Raw genomic sequence first — 19,540 nt, 5'->3', positions numbered from 1 at the left:
TATGTTTTTGTTACTCATAAACTGTAAGCCGTATAAACCTATAGTCTTTTTATTTAAGGTCCTTGGATCCTAACTTCGAAAATGAGGTCAAGGTCAAAGGTCAAAGTCATGTTCTGAATTTTGTGTTTTGCTTGTTTTTGCATTTTCTCCGATATTTTTAATGTTATATATTAAAGAACAAGTGCAAAATGTTTGTTATATTGTGATGAAGATATGATACATTTAGTCTGAGACAATCCAGCGACATCTTATTGGAGTTATTGCCCCTGAAATGTTTTATTTTAAGGTAAATTGATTATTACTTCATATTAGTACATGATAAAGCCATAAGATCTTTTGCAAAATGTTGGGTGACATATGACCTTGAAAAATGTCAACCGGAAGTGACCTTGAGTGAACCGGAAGTAGTCATTTTTGCACTTATTTCATGTAGAAGTACATAGAAACCATATATTTTTTGAATGGGCATACATTAATCTGTCATTTGAGACCGGAAGTGATATTTTATAAACCGGAAGTAGCATATTGTCTCCCTTTTTACAGGCAAAAGTATATATAAACCATATATTTTTGGAATCAGTGTATATAAAGCTATCATATGAGACCGAAAGTGACATTTTCTAAACCGGAAGTAGCCAATTATCTCCCTTTTTACAGGCAAAAGTATATATAAACCATATATTTTTGGAATCAGTGTAAATAAATCTATCATATGAGACCGGAAGTGACATTTTCTAAACCGGAAGTAGCCAAATATCTCCCTTTTTACAGGCAAAAATATATATAAACCATATATTTTTGGAATCAGTGTAAATAAAGCTATCATATGAGACCGGAAGTGACATTTTCTAAACCGATTGTTGACAATTATCTCCCTTATTTCAGGCAAAAGTCTATAGAAACCATGTTTATTGAATCAGTATGAAGAAACCTATGATTGGACGCCAATAGTAGCTTTGAGTAAACCAGAATTATCTTCTCATCCATTATTTAGAAAATTGATGTGGAAAGACCTTCAATTGTTCTTTGAACAATTGGTTTTTAATTATTATTTTTTTTTTCCGCCAAATTTTGTTCTTGCGATAAATGTTTGTTTCGCAATATGTCGCTTAGATATTTCTCATATTGTATCGTATAGTTTATGCGCTTTTAAATTTCACCCTGCTAAGCCGAACCATTTTCTTTGCAAGAGTTATCTCCCTATTCACTGTTTATCATCTGTGTGCATCTCCTTCGTAACAAAAAAAGATATCGACAAAATTCTTTTTCTAAACTGTTTGTTACATCCTCAGGAATTTTTGCCTAATTTGGATCGAAGCAATCCAGTGAGATCTTAAAGGAGTTATCTGCCTTTAGCAAATTAAAATTTGACCAAAATGTTAGTCGCGATATGATATAACTGGAAAGTTTTTGTCAAAATGGTACGCGTCATTGTTTTAGGGGTTCCATGCCACTGAAATAGTAAAATGAACAAAATGAACTAATTATAGCCTCAAACTTTGCAGCTATCATGATGTATACATGCATCTTATCTTAATTTATCAACCAAGGTCCACCATCCTCCACCTCCCCCCCCCTTTTTTTTTTTTTTTTTTTTTTTGAGGAATCCCATTTCGCCTTGAAGTTCAGTCCTGTACATTTTACTGTAAAAAATGCAATCCTTCTGATGTACAAACTTCTTAAATAGAAATTCATTCCTGCAAAAATCGGCTCCAATTCATGTTCCCGTTAGACACGGTCCGCTTGATTGAGAAATAAAATTCAATGACGTAGAAAAATCGTAAATATTGCTGAAATCCTACAATCAAATTATTTAATCATGCATTAAAATACAAATATGTGCTCCCGTAAACATGTGTACGTAAGATGCATGCATGATCCGTCATCAATGACCTGTAAATAATAAAACCAATAGTGATCATGTTTGTCCGATCAGTACACATGTGCTCTGTTCAACGGTCTCCCCTGAAAAGAAATATATATTCGAGGGTCACGTGACTTCACAACACCATCTTGCGCGCGGACCTTAATTTAGAATAAAACATTCCATATCCAAATAAGGAAAATAAAACTTCCAAGATAAAATTTACTCCGTTTTCCTACAAATTCAATCAAAATGCATACAAAACAAATAGATGAAAAATGGAAGTCCGAGGTAACATAGAAACTAGAGAAAATTTATAAACGAATGATGCTAGGATCAATTTTTATGAGGACATCTCAGGCGTCCGTTTGGCTGTGCGAGATGTATAAGTACGCAGTCACGTTCGGTCAGAATATAGGCGTTATCTAAGTTAGCTGCGTCGCACAGAGAAAGTGCCATGCAATCAATCAATCAATCAAGCAATCAATCAATCAATCAATCAATCAACCAACCAACCAACTAACCAACCAAAAAACCAAAAAACCAAAAAAACAATTAATCATGTTTCGGAGGGGAAAGACCGTTTAACAATTGTTTTTAAAACAATTGATTTATATTTGTAAAATCTCTTATTCGATCAAGGTTTGATATCACTTAAAATACATTATAAATGTTAGAAATCGTTGTATTTCCCTAAAGCATAGATCTGAGTCCTTTTGCGGTTTTCTAATGGGTACAAGTAACAAAGAGTTCAACACACATAGTGGTAAAACATAACCAATTATGCATTTTTGTTCGACGATCATCACTTTTAACAACTAAAACTGATGAAAAACAGCAAAGCCCATAATTTAAGATTATCATCGCCTCAACCTGCCTCAACCTAAATTTTCAGGCCATAAAACACCATTAGCACATTAAGAATGGCTCTTTTCACGAGCAACATACCTCTTTACACCAAATACACGGACATAATTAAACACGCTAGATACAATTTTCTATAAGAATGAATGCGTTTTGCATTAATCCTATTGCACTTGAAATAAAGTATACTGTAGCTGACTAGGTCTGCTTCATATCTGGACTTGCATCATGAAATTTACAATGACGATCACTTAAGAAGTAAATTATACAATACATGTACTATGATCCACTAGCGCTGTAGGAATTGCTAACCATTCCGGAGCACCTGAGTTCATCCCTGGTTTTTGCTGTGATTTTATTGCTCAATCTTAATTTTTCTCGAAAATGTTTTGTGAAATGTTTTTTGTTTCTTCGTCGTTCCTTTTTTTGTAAAGGAGATGTCTTATTCGACTTAGTGAAATTGTTCACCACTTCATGGCTTCAATTTAAAATAGCGTTTATATTGATCATTCTGGAAAAGAAAGAGAAAAAAAATGAATAATTCAGATTAATTGCTCAAGAGAAAGACAGGATAAAGATTTTTCTGGTATCCTTCGAATTATATAGAGTAAGTATTCGGCAATGACGAACAATTCAGAAATAAAAATCCTCGATTTTTGCTAAAGATCTAAAATGCGAAAATCTTATTGAACAATAGTTTATTTAATATTAGGTGAGCATTATTTTTTAAAGCTTTTACCCATGATACCATGTACACTTCAGATATAGATTTACAAAATGAAAAATATTAATATGATATCAAAGACCAACTATTGTTTTGCAAATAATCAGTCAATTTAAAACACCGCTACTAGCGGACTATTCCCGAGGGTATCATCAGCTCAGTAGAGAGTGTGTCGGAAATGACGTGATTAATTACATACCTTTCTGAAATTGTCCGTTTCGAAACAAACAAAGTTGACCTTAGATGAATTCGGCTATTATTTTTGGGTCCCTTATGGTCAAATATTTCTTCACTTGTTTCGGCTCTTATGCATCCCCGTTTTCACATATTTGGCTATAAGCGTTCCTGATAAAGGTATATCCAAAAAAGTGCTTTGGATTCATAACATTTAAAACGTGTTATTTTCATTTAATATAGCACTGGGTCGAACAAGATGCTGGTGAACTATGCTGCTGACATGATTTATAACATACCTTTCAGAATATTTATGAATTTGAAATAATTATGAAACGAAGATTCCAACTCCCTCAGGCAAAGTTTACCTTAGTTGTATTTTGCTATTATTATTAATCTCATTCGGTCATGAAACACTTTTCGTGTTTCGGTACTTACACATCTCTTCTTTTAAATATTTGACTTTGAGCATTCCTGTTGAAGGTGACTCCAGAAGAGCGCTTCAGATGCATATAATTTATAAAGTTTTTTTTTATTTTTTAAGTGAACCCCTACACACAAATACTGACATATACATCAGTTCCTTTTTTATTTGGATCGGAAATGTATGTTCACTTTGATTAATCTACAGCTAAGAAGACAGGACAAAGTATACTTTCAAAGTATTTATGTAGTCCCTGTCAAATTATTTTTCTCACAAAATAGGGTTTCGAGTTCTTCTTCCAGAATTTAAATCAACAGTCATAGTAGCATCTCTGTTAACGTATGCAATTAAAACAATAACATTTCAACATGGTTCAATGTTATAGACAAAAGAATGAAAACATAGAATATGATGTAATTGCGCATGACAGGAAATCACATGTTTGGGACATCAAATAAAGGACAATATTTTGAGATAAAAAAATTAAAATGATCCAAAAAAACAATAACCAAATACTGCAGAAACCAGCTTTGCTTGAAGAGTTGGTATCTCAGTTTGTGATAAAAACAAACCCAACTCATTTGTAATTATATCACCTAAAAATTCAAAGATTCGTGTAATAAAAATCATAACGAAACGGCACTGACATAACAAAATAAATAAACCCAGCGAAAACATATGCAAGAGCAAACGAATCCCCTTAAAACTAAATGTATGGGTGAACTCATGTTTCTAGAAAGGTAAGCCGTTCCTGCCTAACAAAAGGCACCTGACGTATTTGCTCACGAGAAGCAAAAATCTGCTGTAATATTCAGAATGTCTTAAAATAGGAAACAAAAACAGTAGTGTGACTATAACAAAATTGTTACACGTATATTCAAACTGGTCAACAAAATGAAATGATAGCAGCCTCAAATCTTTCAAAGAGATAATTTCAAATATGTTCAGTGTGTGGTAGTCACTTCCTGCCTTCGATTTCTCTATTGTGTTGTCACCGAATGCAATTTGTCATTGTTTTTTAATTTGTCATAAAAGCCAAAACGGGTGCAACTAGTGAAGAATTAAACAGCTTACCCTTCCGAAAAACCCGAGTTTCCGAGTTTTTCGGTATTCGTGATGCTAGTACTCGATCTGGTTTTCTGTGTAGTGTTTTGTTGACTGCTGCTTACCTTTCACTCTTTTTTTCTTTAGCTCATGGTGTTGTCTGTTTGTTATAATTATGTTTTTTTTGCCTCCTTGATATCTCCTTTTATGATATTAGCATCCTTTTGTCAAGGATAAAGGAAAGAAGATATTATAATGCCACTTTTTTGCCCGTTGAATTCAAAAATAAAATGATATCGTAAATCTACCAAATAACACTTTTCAGATGTACTAGTATTTATATGGCATAAGTCTGTCGGACATAAGTATTTGTGTTTTTAAAGTCTGTCTTACGTTTTGACATTTAGGATTCAAACTACTTATAATGAGTGGAAAACCGCAAAGAATGCAAAAATAACCTCATTTTGAGATCTTGTCATTCATATTTAGATATGAGTTACAGCTTTTTTTAATCCAAAAAGATATTTTGCTACAAAATGTTTTAATAACAACAGGTAATACACACACACATTTTTTGGGTAAAGCTATAATTATTAAGATTGATATTTTGATCAAAAACGATGCGTGAAATGGTCATTTTAGGTAAAATACGAAAATGTCAACATGTTTATGACGTCATAGTGACATTACACGTGAACTGTCCACACTAAAGTGTCCAGATTATAAAAACCTGTTCTTGTACCAATACAATTAGCGTAGTTCTGAAAGGCATAAATAGATTTAATAATTTTGAGGCAGTTACATGAACTTGACACGTGATAAAATAACACTTCAAACTACACAACATTTCATTTCATAATTTCGGTACTTTTTTATTCCTTTTTATAAAAGTAAGATGTGGTATGATTGCAAATGGGTCAACTCTCAACCAGAGACAAACTGGAACAGAAATTAACAACTTAGTTCCATTATTCATAAAATTAGCATAGTTCTTTATAGTTCTTAGCATAGTAATGCATAAATAAGTTTACTATTTTTGCAATATCAAGAGCAAAATAATGACTTTTTATGCCCCGCCGTAGGCAATGGGGGCATGCAGTGTTACCCTTGACCGTTCGTTCTTCCATCCTCCCGTCTGTCCCATTTTCGTTTCCGCACTCTAAGTTTTCCGATCCAAATTTCATGAAGCTCATATACAATAGTAAAAACTAAAATTCGCAGACAGTGTTTGAATTTGGGCATTGAGTCACTTATCGTTCTAGAGTTATGCCCCTTTATAACTTGTAATATTGCAAATTGTTTGGTTTCCGCACTTTTACTTGAGTTAGCCTCAACTAAATTTTATAAAACTCATACATAATGCTAAAATTTACAACACGCAGAGAGAGTTTAAATTATGGCAGTATGTCATTTACCGTTCTAGAGTTATGCTCCTTTATAATTTGGAAAATTGCTAATTGTTCAGTTTCTCCACTCTAACTTTAGTTTGTATAATCCAAATGTTAGGAAACTCATGCACAACGCTAAGTACCACAACACGCAGAAAGAATTTAATTTGGACAGTGAGTCATTTACCGTTCTAGAGTTATGCTACTTTTAAAATCAAGCTTGAGCGGGGCATTAGTGCCCTCAGATACATTTTTCTTTTATTATCATACTTCTTCTAAGAATAGGACACACAATCTTTGAAATAACGTATAAATTTGAAGATAAGTACGTCATTATATATTTGCTACTGGAAATAAAATTACTACCTGATAAAAAGCAAGGTCACATGGAAATAATGTATATTATATACTGTATGTTTAGGTATATAATAATAATATATAGCTCAGTAATCAATGCTTCGGTTCTGATATGATTTATAACATACTACCCTAATATTCTTTTTTTTTTATAAATTAAGAAATTGTTTAGAGGCAAAGATTCCAATTCCCTCCGAAAGTGGACCTTAGATGAATTTCAATTGGCTATTATTTTTATGTCCCTTTTGGTCATAAATCTCCGTACGTGGGTACGTATTGTCAAATGCCTGGCTTTCAAATGGTTATGTTTGAGCGTTCCTAATAAAGGTTAATCCAGAAAAGCGCTTCGGATGCATACAATTTATAACAGGTTCTGTTCAAGAAAAAAAGTATAATAAAAAATTCCAAACTCCATTGTAAATTAAAAGAGGAGAAGTACCTAAAACCGGACAAAACTAAATGCTGGACTTTATGAAATGACAACTGCAGAGTGATTGAAATAAATTTGCGAAACAGTTAAAAGCAATTTGGACGATAGATAATCTTTCAAATTAACATTCATGCCTAATTTAATTTTGATATTATATTTTGTATCATTATTACTTGATAACTAAATTGATTTAAGCTTTAGTATATATGTAATATAACGTACGTTATAATTTTCAGTGCATATGACAAGTGACAAAACAATCTACGTTTTGAAATTTAGTACAAAGGACAGTTGGAAAACAATGATAAAGATTCTAGAAGAACAGCAATACTATACGATTGAGGACATCTTGAAAGTGTAAGCAATACAGTTGTTGGTTGATTAATTATAAACTTGAAAGATGGATATAGGAAATAACAATTGTTTTAAACTTTTTAAATCGTATCTTCAAGTTCTTTTTCCTGAAGGAGTGTAACTGAATCCACTGTGCCTTTAAACGCATCCAATTGTGGTCGCCAATTAGGGCTTGATTTCATCTTTTCTTTTAATCTCTTGAATAAGTAAAATGTATATGATTATGAAACAATATAAGATAATCATTTTCATTTTAATCAAAGTTAAACCAGCATAATTAATTAACTCAATCAAAAGTCATTTAACAGATTTTTTTACAAAAATGGTAATCATAGCTTCATTTTCCTTATTTTGGTTATGCAAAATCTGAATTGTAAAGAATCACGCTTATTCCAACAAAAAATGCATTTACATGTACACAGAAGATGATATCGTAATAACGATGGACTTTTTGATTGAAAACATATTTTTTGAGTTTGGCGGATTGATATCAATATTTCAACAGATAGTCTGCATTCCAATAGCTACTAGTTGTCCACTCCTACTGAACGATTTGTTGTGTACTTACGTGAAGCAGAATTCATACATTAACTTCTTAAAGACAAACCACAAACTATTTTGCAAAGTTTTTTTTATTTTCACTCTATATATATTGATGATGTACAGTTACTAGAAAATACACATTTCAATGCGTTCTTACATCTCATACATCCCAGTGAACTTCAGATTAAGGATACTACCGGAAAAAAGAAGGCCTCAATATTGACACAGGCGAATGACTTCAAACTAACATCATGATTTCAACATTCCAATTGTAAACTTGCCAATTCTCAGCCGTAACATACTCTCTTCCCTATAGGAACTTTACTTAGTCTGGGAGAACATGCTTTCTTTATTAGTTGTAATTGGCTTTTAGCTAGCTTTCAGTAACTGCTAGTAATCTTATATCGGTGCTTTGTGTCTATTGTCTTAATGTTAGCTGGATTTTTTTTGTGTGCTTCATACCGATTTATTGCGTTAAGCAATTGCGAATGGCATTTACAGTTTATTCTTATGATGTGCTGTTACACCAATTTTCCAGGTTAAGGGATGGTTGAGCGGTGACAAGCATGTTAAACCCCGACACATTCGTAATTTGCCTGTCAGTAGTCAGGAACATGTTGTTTAGTGTTGTCATTGGTTCATGTCTGTTATGTTTTTTTTCGTGAATGATATTATTATAAATTAGGCCGTTAGTTTTCTCGTTTGAATTGTTTCACATTTTTCATGTCAGGGCTTTTTATAACCAACTATATGGTATGTTTTTTTTCTCATTTTTGAAGGCTGCATGGTGACCTATAGTTAAAAAAAAGAGATGAGGTATGATTGCCAATGAGACAACTATCCACCAAAGTTCAAATAAAGTGGATGTAAGCAATTATAGGTAACCGTACGGCTTTCAACAATGAAAGAAATCCAAAAGGCCCCGACATGAAAAATATGAAACAATTCAATAGAGAAAACTAACGGCCTAATTTATATCAAAACAATTAACGAAAAACAAATATGACAGACATGAACCTTTTTTTTATATCCACTTCATTTGAACTCTGATGGATGGTTGTCTTAATGACAATCGTACCACATCTCCTTTTTATATATCTCATTTAAGTAAACTTGTCATAGACAACCGGCATAAACATTTTGTTCCCCAGACACGGGTGTTGTCTTCCAAAAACTCATCAGTGAAAGAGAGGCGAAAGATATCAAAAGAACATCAAAACTCATAAGTCAGTGACGCTCGAATAAAATATGTTAAAAAGGGCAAATAAAGGACGAAGTTAAAGAAAATTAGGAACCGAAAAGTCCTCACGCTCGTGCAAATTGACATTATACTGGCTTCATTAAAAAGGGATGTTCTTCTTAAATAATACACGGCTCCAAAAGAGTTATGAGGAAGAACGATTGAAATCGAAACTTCATAAGATTTATGGTCACCATCACGAATTGGTTGACCTATTCTGTTTGACTGTTTCTCAACCTACAAGGGTATTCGTGGTCTTAGATCTTTAGATTCCAGAATAGTAGTCTGATCTCTTATTTTACCGATTGTGTTCTATTCTCAATTGTAAAATTTGGACTGAGCATGGATACGCATAGCCGGTGATGCATGCATAGTAGAAGACGCTTAACCCTGTCGACGCAACCAGTATCGCTCTTGTTGGAGATCATGCCATTCCCCCATTTTTTTATCTTGATTTGTCTGTTCTTAATAGGCTTACGATATTTGAACAACGATAAAGCACTGTTGTCTTAATTTAAGCTTGGGAATAATTTAGATTTTAATGAATAGTGGAGTATGTGTAGCAATGAATCATTACCTTGAATTATACTTTTTTGTATTTTGTCTCGAATTTATCTACCAAGCTATCAATCACCTTTACACCTGGTATTGAATTAACATATTTAACATAACTATCAACGAACAATCTTTCCTGAAACAAAAAAACAAAGCTTATAGCATCTTACCTGTTTTAGTGTCCCCTCTGATCGCCATAATGATATGGAAAAACAGACTGGTATAGGTATCAAGGATATCAATCCTATTATCCAGCCAATGCCAACAGCCCATGATGGATATTTGTATGCCTTATATGATACCGGAGTAACAGTAAGCATATTAAATGCTAACATCAGCTGAAAGAAATCAAAGTATGCACTTGTTTAGAACTAAGTTATGATGGCGCGATTTTAAGAGTATTAGTAAACAGTTATTCTCAGTGACATCATGATCAAGGAAATTTATTATTACTTCAACGTTATTGTCAGTGTTTTCTTAACCTATAATTGCAGTTCATTAAACATTCTGTTTCAATATATTGACAATACGGTTCGATTATCTATCCCTTTATATATGAAATAGACATTGGACTGTCTTATTTGTCTGCTTTGGAGAATTTAAACATTCAAACCACAAAAGTAATACGCACACACTACATATAAATAGACTAATAGACGAACAATCTCACATCTTTAAGATAAAAACAAGCAGAGTATTGAAATGGTATTTATCACCCATGCGAAATTATTTTTAATCTTAAAGGTGTTCACTTTAATGCCATCGATCATCACTTACTTATGCCTTATCATATCATCAGGTGAATCTTGGTTTTATATCAGGTTCAGTTTATCTACAATTGAAGCGTTATTAGCCTGAATGCGATAAAAAAAAATCTTTCACTGACCCTTTCCATGTAAGATTTAAGTTTTAAGATTGAAACTCATCCCCTTGACAATTTTGTGTATATGTGAAAAAGTAAGAAACCACACGAACCAGCAACTTCAGATTCCGCAGAGAAAGTAAACAAACAAAAATTAAAAACAAAAACAAACAACACATGAACAAGATTACCTGGCAGAATAGGCTAACAAAATGAAGTGGGTTAATGGTTTGACAGACTTCACTTTACCTATCTAAACTACAATCCAAAAAACCCTTCAAATTCCAGCTACCAAAAGGATGACTACTCGCTTAAACCAAAAAAATAAAAGACGGCACATAATTTTAAATGAAGGGCCATAGTTTAAACGCTTCTACAGGAAGCTAGCTGATGTATCTGCATCTGTTGATTTAATACTGTCGATTAAAAAACACAAACAAAAACCAAGTAAGGAAACAACACTCCCAAAAGGTTCCATGAAGTCTAAATAAACGTTTTATTGAAATTCTGCAATTTGGTGAAAGGCATTAAAGATCTTCATACTATCGCTATCGGAAGAAAGAAATTAATGGTATATTAAGCCTGTAGCTCTTGTTGTTGAAGGATGAAGAGCTATTTCGAGTGTTTATTGATTTTGCAATGTTGTTGTTCTTTTTAGCGCTAGAAATACCGTCTTTTTCATCTTTTACACGAAACAGATATGATGCTGATAACGACTGGGTGTATAATTTCACAAAAGATGAAAAGAGATACTGTGTTAAAGTTACTAAATAAACTTGGTATTTTTTTAAATAGGTATGATACATGTATATATATGACTTTTAATATCATGTATTATATTATAATATGCCGTTACTAAGAATAAATACGCAAGCTATTTATATTATTTATTAAGGATAATGTTCAACCAAGCCGCTTGAATCTGTAAATGACCGAAATCAGGTTGCTACAAGCAAATAAATAAAGTGCTTGTTCTTTGTATTTATGTATTTTGCAATAAACGCCCTTTTCAAAATAAGTTATTTAATTTCAACATAGCTTTTCTCAATATGTTAATAACATAATGCCTTGAAAATGGGAAATTTTGGACGTCCCCAATGATGTTCAAAAGTTAGAATAGCACTTACCACAAGCAAACAAGGCGTGATATATTTCCAACATATACTCCACATTATACAGGGTTTGTATCCTATCATCATTTCAATATCCGTGTAAAAACGATCAACACCTGTCAAGGTAAGCTTGGTATTAGACTTATTCATACTGAACTTACATCAGCATTATTCATTTGCCAAATTAGTATTGATAGACATGTACTGATTTAAAAAAATGTATATGGCAAGAACTTTTTATCACCCTCAGTTTTTGGTGGGGTTCGTGTTGCTCAGTCTTTGGTTTTCTATGTTGTGTTGTGTACTGTTGTGTACTGTTGTTTGTCTGTTTGTCTGTTTCTTTTTAGCCATGGCTTTGTCAGATTATTTTGAATGTCCCTTTGGTATCCTTCGCCTCTCTTTGTAGTTGTAAAAGTTTTACTTCTGCTTGAGGCGTTTGACCGTAATATCCAAAGATATTTTAAGTTGTGGCTCAGATTGCACCTGTCCGCAGTGATAGAGAGTCTTCAGAAATACTGTGAAACTGTTTACTCGCTTAGTGGTATTAACAATATGTGGATTCTAAAAAACTCTAAAGAACTTCTAGATAATTTTAAATCTCGATCTTTCTCTGAAATTAATTCTATCAAAACTTTATTTTTCAACCCTGTATACCACCATTCCCCATGTGAAATTGGAAAAAGCGTTCAAAGGAAATGATCCACAATGCTTTTCAATATAAAATGGTAGCATACGCTATAAATTTATTACTTTGGGATACCATACGGCATATTTTGTTAATAGTGAACAAAAAGGTAAAACATTCTACACAGAGGAACAAGTTATCAGTATGCTGGAGTTTCTTATTGACAACATATTTGTTTAATTTGGAGGTAGACTTTTTCAATAAATTGTCGGTATTCCTATGGGATCGAACAGTGCGCCTCTCCTTGCCGACCTCTTCTAATTTTTATATGAGTCGAAGTTCCATCAGACACTTGTCAAAAACAAGAAGATCAAAGAAGCCACATCATTTAATTTCACATTCAGATATATTGATGATGTTTTTTCCATAAACAATCCAAACTTTTCTGATTGGGTTCAATATATCCTCCAGCACTATAAATTAAAGAAACAAGAGACACGGCTTCCTCCGCCTCATTTTTAGACTTATACCTCGAATTTGACATCAGCGGTCATCTCAGTACCAGAATCTATGACATTATAGAAATTTCCCAACTCATTTGGTATTCAAGAGATTGCAGCTGCAACTCAGACTTTGTAAAACGTCACCAGTGTCTGAGCAAAAAGTTGATGAACCAGGGTTATATAAATGAACGTCTCGTCCTTTTTCTAAAAAGTTCGGAAGATACCAAGACCTTGTTGATAAATATTCCGTATCAACTTCACAAATAATACATGATGGTCATGGTGAAGAGATTCTAGGTACTGACGTTGTTTATCATCCTAATTAGATGTTATAGTGCTCTTTTATATGTCTTTGTAAATTATTAACGTTTACTGTTTGGTCTATTTTTGGTAATATCCTTTAGACGTGGCTCGGTACTTGTACATCCCGCCATTGTGTTGTGCTGTTGTCATTTTTTGTATTGTTGTGTTTCAATGTTGCGTATGTGCTTTGTCTATTTTTATAGTGATTGAGATTATAACACAATGTTGACTGCTGTTCCCCTATTTTTGACATTTTTACCTATTATGTCTGTTTGTTTTGTTCACACATTGTTGTCAATATAATAGCAATTATGCGACTGTCACGCAAGTGTGAGGTTTAGCTAGCTTTAAAACTAGATTTAATCCACCATTTTCTACATAAGAAAATATCTACCATATAAGTCAGAAATATGACAGTTGTTTTCCGAGAAAATATCCAATCATTTTTGTAAGGCAAGAGGAAAATTGTTTTGTGAACAGCACAAACTACGCATTGTATTGATCAGGGTGGATGATTTCAACCACAGCAGCTTGCGTTCCTGCAAAACAAGTTTCTGTTTATCTATCGTTTCTAACGTTAGATAACATACAAAAAAAAGCTTGCTAGGAGATGAAGGAATGTTACATACCATAAATCCATCCAATGACTATGCATTCTATCAAAGAAAAAACCATTAGTGAAAGCAAAGCGCAGTACCAGTCCATTATTTGGAAAACATATATACCTCCCTGAAAATGAAGGAAAACAAGAAATAAAGAAAATTCTTGATATCTCTTTACAAAATCAGTGAATGAATTTCAACACGAGATAGAAATATGGCCACTGTGGTTTTCTACCGACCGGCCGTAAAACCCTTGCTAAAGTGGGGCATACGTTTGGCTAAACATACGTATCCACGTCCAGTAAGAATGGGGATGTTAAATCCAATTCCTCGTGAAGAGAGAGTGCTATACTGCCTGCATTTTAGAACTCAATAAAGTTTACGAGGGGTCCGTAGGTGACCTTTTGCACGGCAAAATTTCTGTCCCTATCCAATATACCCTAATTTTTTAGTGGCAGTCCAATTTTTCCTTCCTTCATCCCAGATGACCCTGTTACATAACCTTTCTATTGTATATATTGTTAATTTGTTCTCGTCCTGAACATGCATGGAGTATTTGACACTAAACAGAAAGCAAACAACAATCAATCAATCACCACGGCGTTTTAGAGGAAGGTTCAGACATAAGGTAGTATGCAGATGCCAAGGGGCGATCAAAAACCACATGTGCAAGATGTGGACTATATAAATAATTCTTACATAAAGAGAACAACTACATGTTAGTATCAGCCATTTGTATCTATCTCAAGCCCTTAAGCTCTACTATCAAGCTTGACAACAACGTCTATGGCTAGTAACGTGACCATTTGAGACTACTCTATGTACTAAATACATGAATTGCTTCTTGTCATCTTAAACATGAATCAACATACCTGCATAACAAGTGGAATACCAAGAATAAATTTCAATAAGCACAGCAAAGCGGAAAGTGTTTTCTTCCGATGTCTCAGGAACTTTGGGAATTCGTCAATCAGCGAAGCATTTATGGTTTCAACAAAACCAAACTGTAATGAACGTACATGCTGCTTTAGATTGTGAAACAAACACTATGTTGTTTCTTTTTATAATATTTAAACGAAGTTGAAGATCAATAAATGTGAGGACACATCATACAGTATAGCTTGCTCAAGTGAATGTTAACACCAAAATTGAGGGTTTCCTGATTCGAAATTTTCCCTTAGGTAAATTTGACATGTCTTTTAGGTCCCTGTTGATTATATTACTCTCTTCATTTCTACGTATTTAAATCTTCTGTGTTTCAAATGTTTCGGTTTTAGAGTTCCTGATGAAGGTAAATCCAGAAAAGCGCTAAGGACCACGAAATTCATGAAGTGTTTGTTTTTTCCTGAGAAAAATGTGCTTAATTTTCTTAATGGTGATAATGATTAATGTTAGTATTCGTCAAACAGGAAGTTGATAAGTGTGGAATGAGAAAATGCATCACACGATAAAGCATGTTCGCATGAAGCCTGATAACAAAATATCAGGAAGGTCTGATTTGAAAATTCCATAGAAAAATGTGAAGAAAATTTTATAAGGGACGTTATATGTACGAATAGATAAGCGATTGGTAAACAGGAAGTTGAATTTGATGAACGTGAATACGTTGTACACGGTTTAGAATGCCCTAAAAAGCTTTTTATCATTTTAAAGAAACTCTGAATGTGTAGTTCCTGGGAAACATTCGACGAAAATTTCATGGAACGGACGAAAGACAGAGGCAAAACAGCTTACAATTAAGGTAATTGAAAAAACCACTATTCTAATACCTGTGAATCTATTGCCACTGTAAGTAACATTAGATAGAATAAAACAGCCCATAATGGAGACAGAGGTAATCTTGAAATAGCTTCTGGATACGTTACAAATGTTAATCCTGGTCCTATAATGTAAACCAAAATACTCGTGTAACATTATAACATATAACAGATGATAAATGCATAAATGGTACCTATTTGCATGTAACTTCACCAGAAGCGCATTTTGACACTTTATATCTGAGTAATGCGCGAGTTCAAAATATTTGAAAATCCAAAACCTAAAACAAACGTTTATTAGCAAATAACACCAAAAAGGCCTTAAATGTATCTTAATTAGAAGTTTTCGAATCTTATGAGTATAAATAGACTGAAAATGCTGGATTTAAGAGTTCAGATTAAAAATAAAAATAGCATATTTTAACAGTTAAATTTCAAGGGATAATATATCATTTTGTCTTGTATTGTCCTCATTGTTGTCACCTGATAAACCACACAATGTTTTGCCGTTGCATATATAGTATGTTAATGTGTACAGTGTGTTCTTTGAAATATTGAATTCAATAACTTGGCGCATATCAGATAGATACCTTGTGTTACAACTTTTTCCACTGAGACTCCTTTTTCATGTGCCATGAAACCAAGGACAGAAAAAGTAACAAAACCAGCAAATAAACTTGTGCCTGAATTCATTAAGGGAACAATAAGGGAATCTCTGCAATGAAAACAGTTAATTTAATAATTGTTATGAATAATGCAAAACAATTTCTAATGATCTTGCTGCCTAATATTCCGTTGTGTTCAATTTTCCTTTTTATTTGTAGTGTTATGAGGATTGGTGTTTGCCATTTCTCCGTTTATCTTTTGGTCAATGTGTTGTCTGTATTTGTTGTGTTCAATTTTCCATTTTGTTTGCAGTGTTATGAGGACTGGTGTTTGTCATTTCATCGTTTATCTTTTGGTCCATGTGTTTTCTGTATTTGTTGTGTACAATTTTCCTTTTATAGCAGTGTTATGATGATTGGTGTTTTCCGTTTCTCCGTTTATCTTTTGGTCCATGTGTTGTCTGTATTTGTTGTGTTCAATTTTCCTTTTTGTTTGCAGTGTTATGAAGATTGGTGTTTGTCATTTCTCTGTTTATCTTTTGGTCCATGTGTTGTCTGTATTTGTTTTGTTTTCAATTTTTGTTTTTGTTTGTAGTGTTATGAGGATTGGTGTTTGCCGTTTCTCCGTTTATCGTTTGGTCCATGTGTTGTCTGTATTCGTTTGACTTATACTTCTCTCTTTTTTGTGAACACGTTTACTAAATCGAACAAAGAAGATACGTTAAACACATCATCATTATTGCAAATATATAGGAAATGTGTTGATGCTTTATATAGGCTAATAAAAGATTTTTGCCAAACTCAAAACTAATATTTGTACTTATAAATATAATTCCAAAATAACTCTATAAATTTGTAAACATTGATTACAAAACAATGGGATAGAGATTCCTTTAGTCTTTACAAAACAATATATCATGTAGCATTTACTATTCTAATATGACGTCTTGTGATCTGTGAGTTATATGTATGCTCCATGTAGAAATTCTCGATATACCAAAGCAAGCAAAAATTTACAGCATAACAAAGGGTAAGTCGTTCATATACTAGTAATAATTTTCTTCACTAATGTTGTCATCATTATGGATTTTTTAAGTATCTCCATGAAAGTTACCACAAGATGGAAACTAAGTGTAAGATACTGGTGGACAATCAGTCCCCGAGGGTATCATCAGCTCAGTAGTCAGTACTTCGGTACTGACCGTTCATAAATTTTGAAATTATAAAGAAACTAAGGTTTCAACTCCCTCAGGCAAAGTTGACCTTAAATGCATTTGGCAAATTTTTAAGTGCTATTTGATCATATAGCTCTTCAACTGTTTTGTTCATACACATCCTTGGCTTTCAAATATTCGGCTTTGATCTTTCTTGATGAAAGTTAATCGAGAAAAGCCCTTCGGACGGATACAATTTTTAACGTGTTGCTTTCATTTTTTAGATATTTTTTTTTGTTTTATGACTTAATTAAACTTTAACATCATATAGTGATGTCATAAAGGATTTTTCTGCTCTTAGCATAATAAAACTCTTGACAATTCAAGGACGATCGTGCTTATTTAACATATCACTAGATAGTAGGTGGCAACAAACTATACTGGCTTTGACAATATCTTTTTACACGGTCAATGGTCAATATTCAGCCGTTTTAAAATTTTGGAGATGATTTTGAACTAAGGAATGGATCTCCCTCATGCATAGCTCGGATTGTTTTATCAGCTTTTCAACGTTTGTATTAGGTTTTGATTTACAAATGTTTTGGTCTCGAACATCACAGAAGAAATGTTCGTAAAATTGATACTGTTAATGGTTTTTTCGGCATGAGTGATTCAAGCAGTAAAGTTTTTCTGCTTTGCAGTTTCATTGTTTTAATGTTATTTTTCAACTGAGTTAAAAAAAAAACTTTCAACAAAATAGGTATAGTATGAAAGAATGCTAGTTTAGAGAGATATGATTGCCTTTTCTCGTTATGACTTGAAATTTTCTTTTTTTTTCCATGAATCACCAGTTCATAACAATAAGATGGTTAACCACTTGTCCGTAAAATCCAGTTATAACGATTTCCAAACTGGATAACGGTAGAAACTAAATAATATGTGCATCCAGTATTAGAAGTCTAAAATGAGAGATAATCAGCCAATTAAAATACGCTCTTTATATACTTAAATAAAAGTCTGTTTAGTCGTCTTTTTGAAGTTTCTAATAATAATTTGTTTACCGGTATATGTTATGATGAAACTTGTTAAAGCTGGCATATGTTATCATTGTACCCCAACCAACTCCCGATGTGAAAAATATCTGTAATGCTGCTTCTCCCCAAAGCTGTGAAAACATTGATGAATTGTCAAAAGAAATATTCACCTTCTAACGTACTGTCATGACAATAGACCTAAGTATAAGGTCATTCAATCCAAATAGTTTATTCTAGAAGCCTCTCTCAATCAGAATTTCCATTTAGGCTGTTTCAGAATAATTATGCGGTATGAATTCTGTATGTAGATGTCTCCCTATTTATCTCGATTGCAACATCACCGAATGAGACTTATCACCGAATGTGTAATTACCATGATCAACATGGCAGGTGACACTGGTGGAGCAAGATCTGCCTACCCTTACTCACCCCAATTTTTGATTCGTTGCTCATTCTTAAGTTTGTACTGTATTGTTATGTGGACTTATTTGTCTTTTCGTCTTTCTTTTTTACCATGGTATTGCAAGTTTCCTTTCAATTTATAAGTCCACAATTGGATAAATGGTGGATTGTCCTCTTTAAGAATATATAAATCTTGATTAGTACTTAATGTTTTTTTCATAATTATTCAAAAGTTCCATAAAGATTGTAACATGGTTTTTTTTATATTTGTATATCAAGCATTTAAAAAAGAAAAGGTTACCAAGGAAAGTATGTACATATTTTATTCCGTAAATTAAAAAAAAAAATGAGAAATTATGTTAAAGTCATTAGTTGACACATTTTGTAATATTTTCAGGATCGCTTAATTAGAACATTTATATATAAATGATATCATCAAACTTGTCGTTAAGCATCAATCATTTAATATTTGTTTAGTTTTTGTGTCTTTTCATATTAATGACATTCACAGGTTCCTTTCTCAAACAATGTTTTTATGTCCGCTTTACGCCTACACTTTCCTAATACATTTTATATTCTCCATACAAAAACAGGGAATCCACGATACATTATAAATACCT

The 19,540-nt window shown here is 32.9% G+C and overlaps 1 protein-coding gene across 6 annotated transcripts in view; it reads right to left on the bottom strand.

Annotated features, from left to right (window-relative positions):
• Positions 1-19,540, bottom strand: part of LOC127703110 (sodium- and chloride-dependent glycine transporter 2-like) — a 102,737-nt gene that overhangs the window by 15,797 nt on the left and 67,400 nt on the right. For 5 of the 6 annotated variants that reach the window (XM_052207552.1, XM_052207554.1, XM_052207553.1 and 2 more), the window contains 8 exons: positions 18,546-18,649; positions 16,316-16,440; positions 15,738-15,850; positions 14,841-14,972; positions 13,996-14,095; positions 11,951-12,051; positions 10,132-10,299; positions 5,929-7,820 (listed from right to left, as the gene is read on the bottom strand). In XM_052207552.1, coding sequence (XP_052063512.1) covers positions 7,704-7,820; positions 10,132-10,299; positions 11,951-12,051; positions 13,996-14,095; positions 14,841-14,972; positions 15,738-15,850; positions 16,316-16,440; positions 18,546-18,649 — 960 coding nt within the window. In that variant the 3' untranslated portion in view covers positions 5,929-7,703. Of the gene's footprint in view, positions 1-5,928; positions 7,821-10,131; positions 10,300-11,950; positions 12,052-13,995; positions 14,096-14,840; positions 14,973-15,737; positions 15,851-16,315; positions 16,441-18,545; positions 18,650-19,540 lie in introns of those variants that run through there. The other variant, XM_052207557.1, reaches the window with a different exon arrangement.

The sequence above is a fragment of the Mytilus californianus genome, unplaced genomic scaffold (assembly GCF_021869535.1).
Source record: "Mytilus californianus isolate M0D057914Y unplaced genomic scaffold, xbMytCali1.0.p SCAF_5, whole genome shotgun sequence".
NCBI lineage: Eukaryota > Metazoa > Mollusca > Bivalvia > Mytilida > Mytilidae > Mytilus > Mytilus californianus.
The sequence above is the reverse complement of the archived record's forward strand: the minus strand, read 5'-3'. Positions and strand labels throughout refer to the sequence as shown.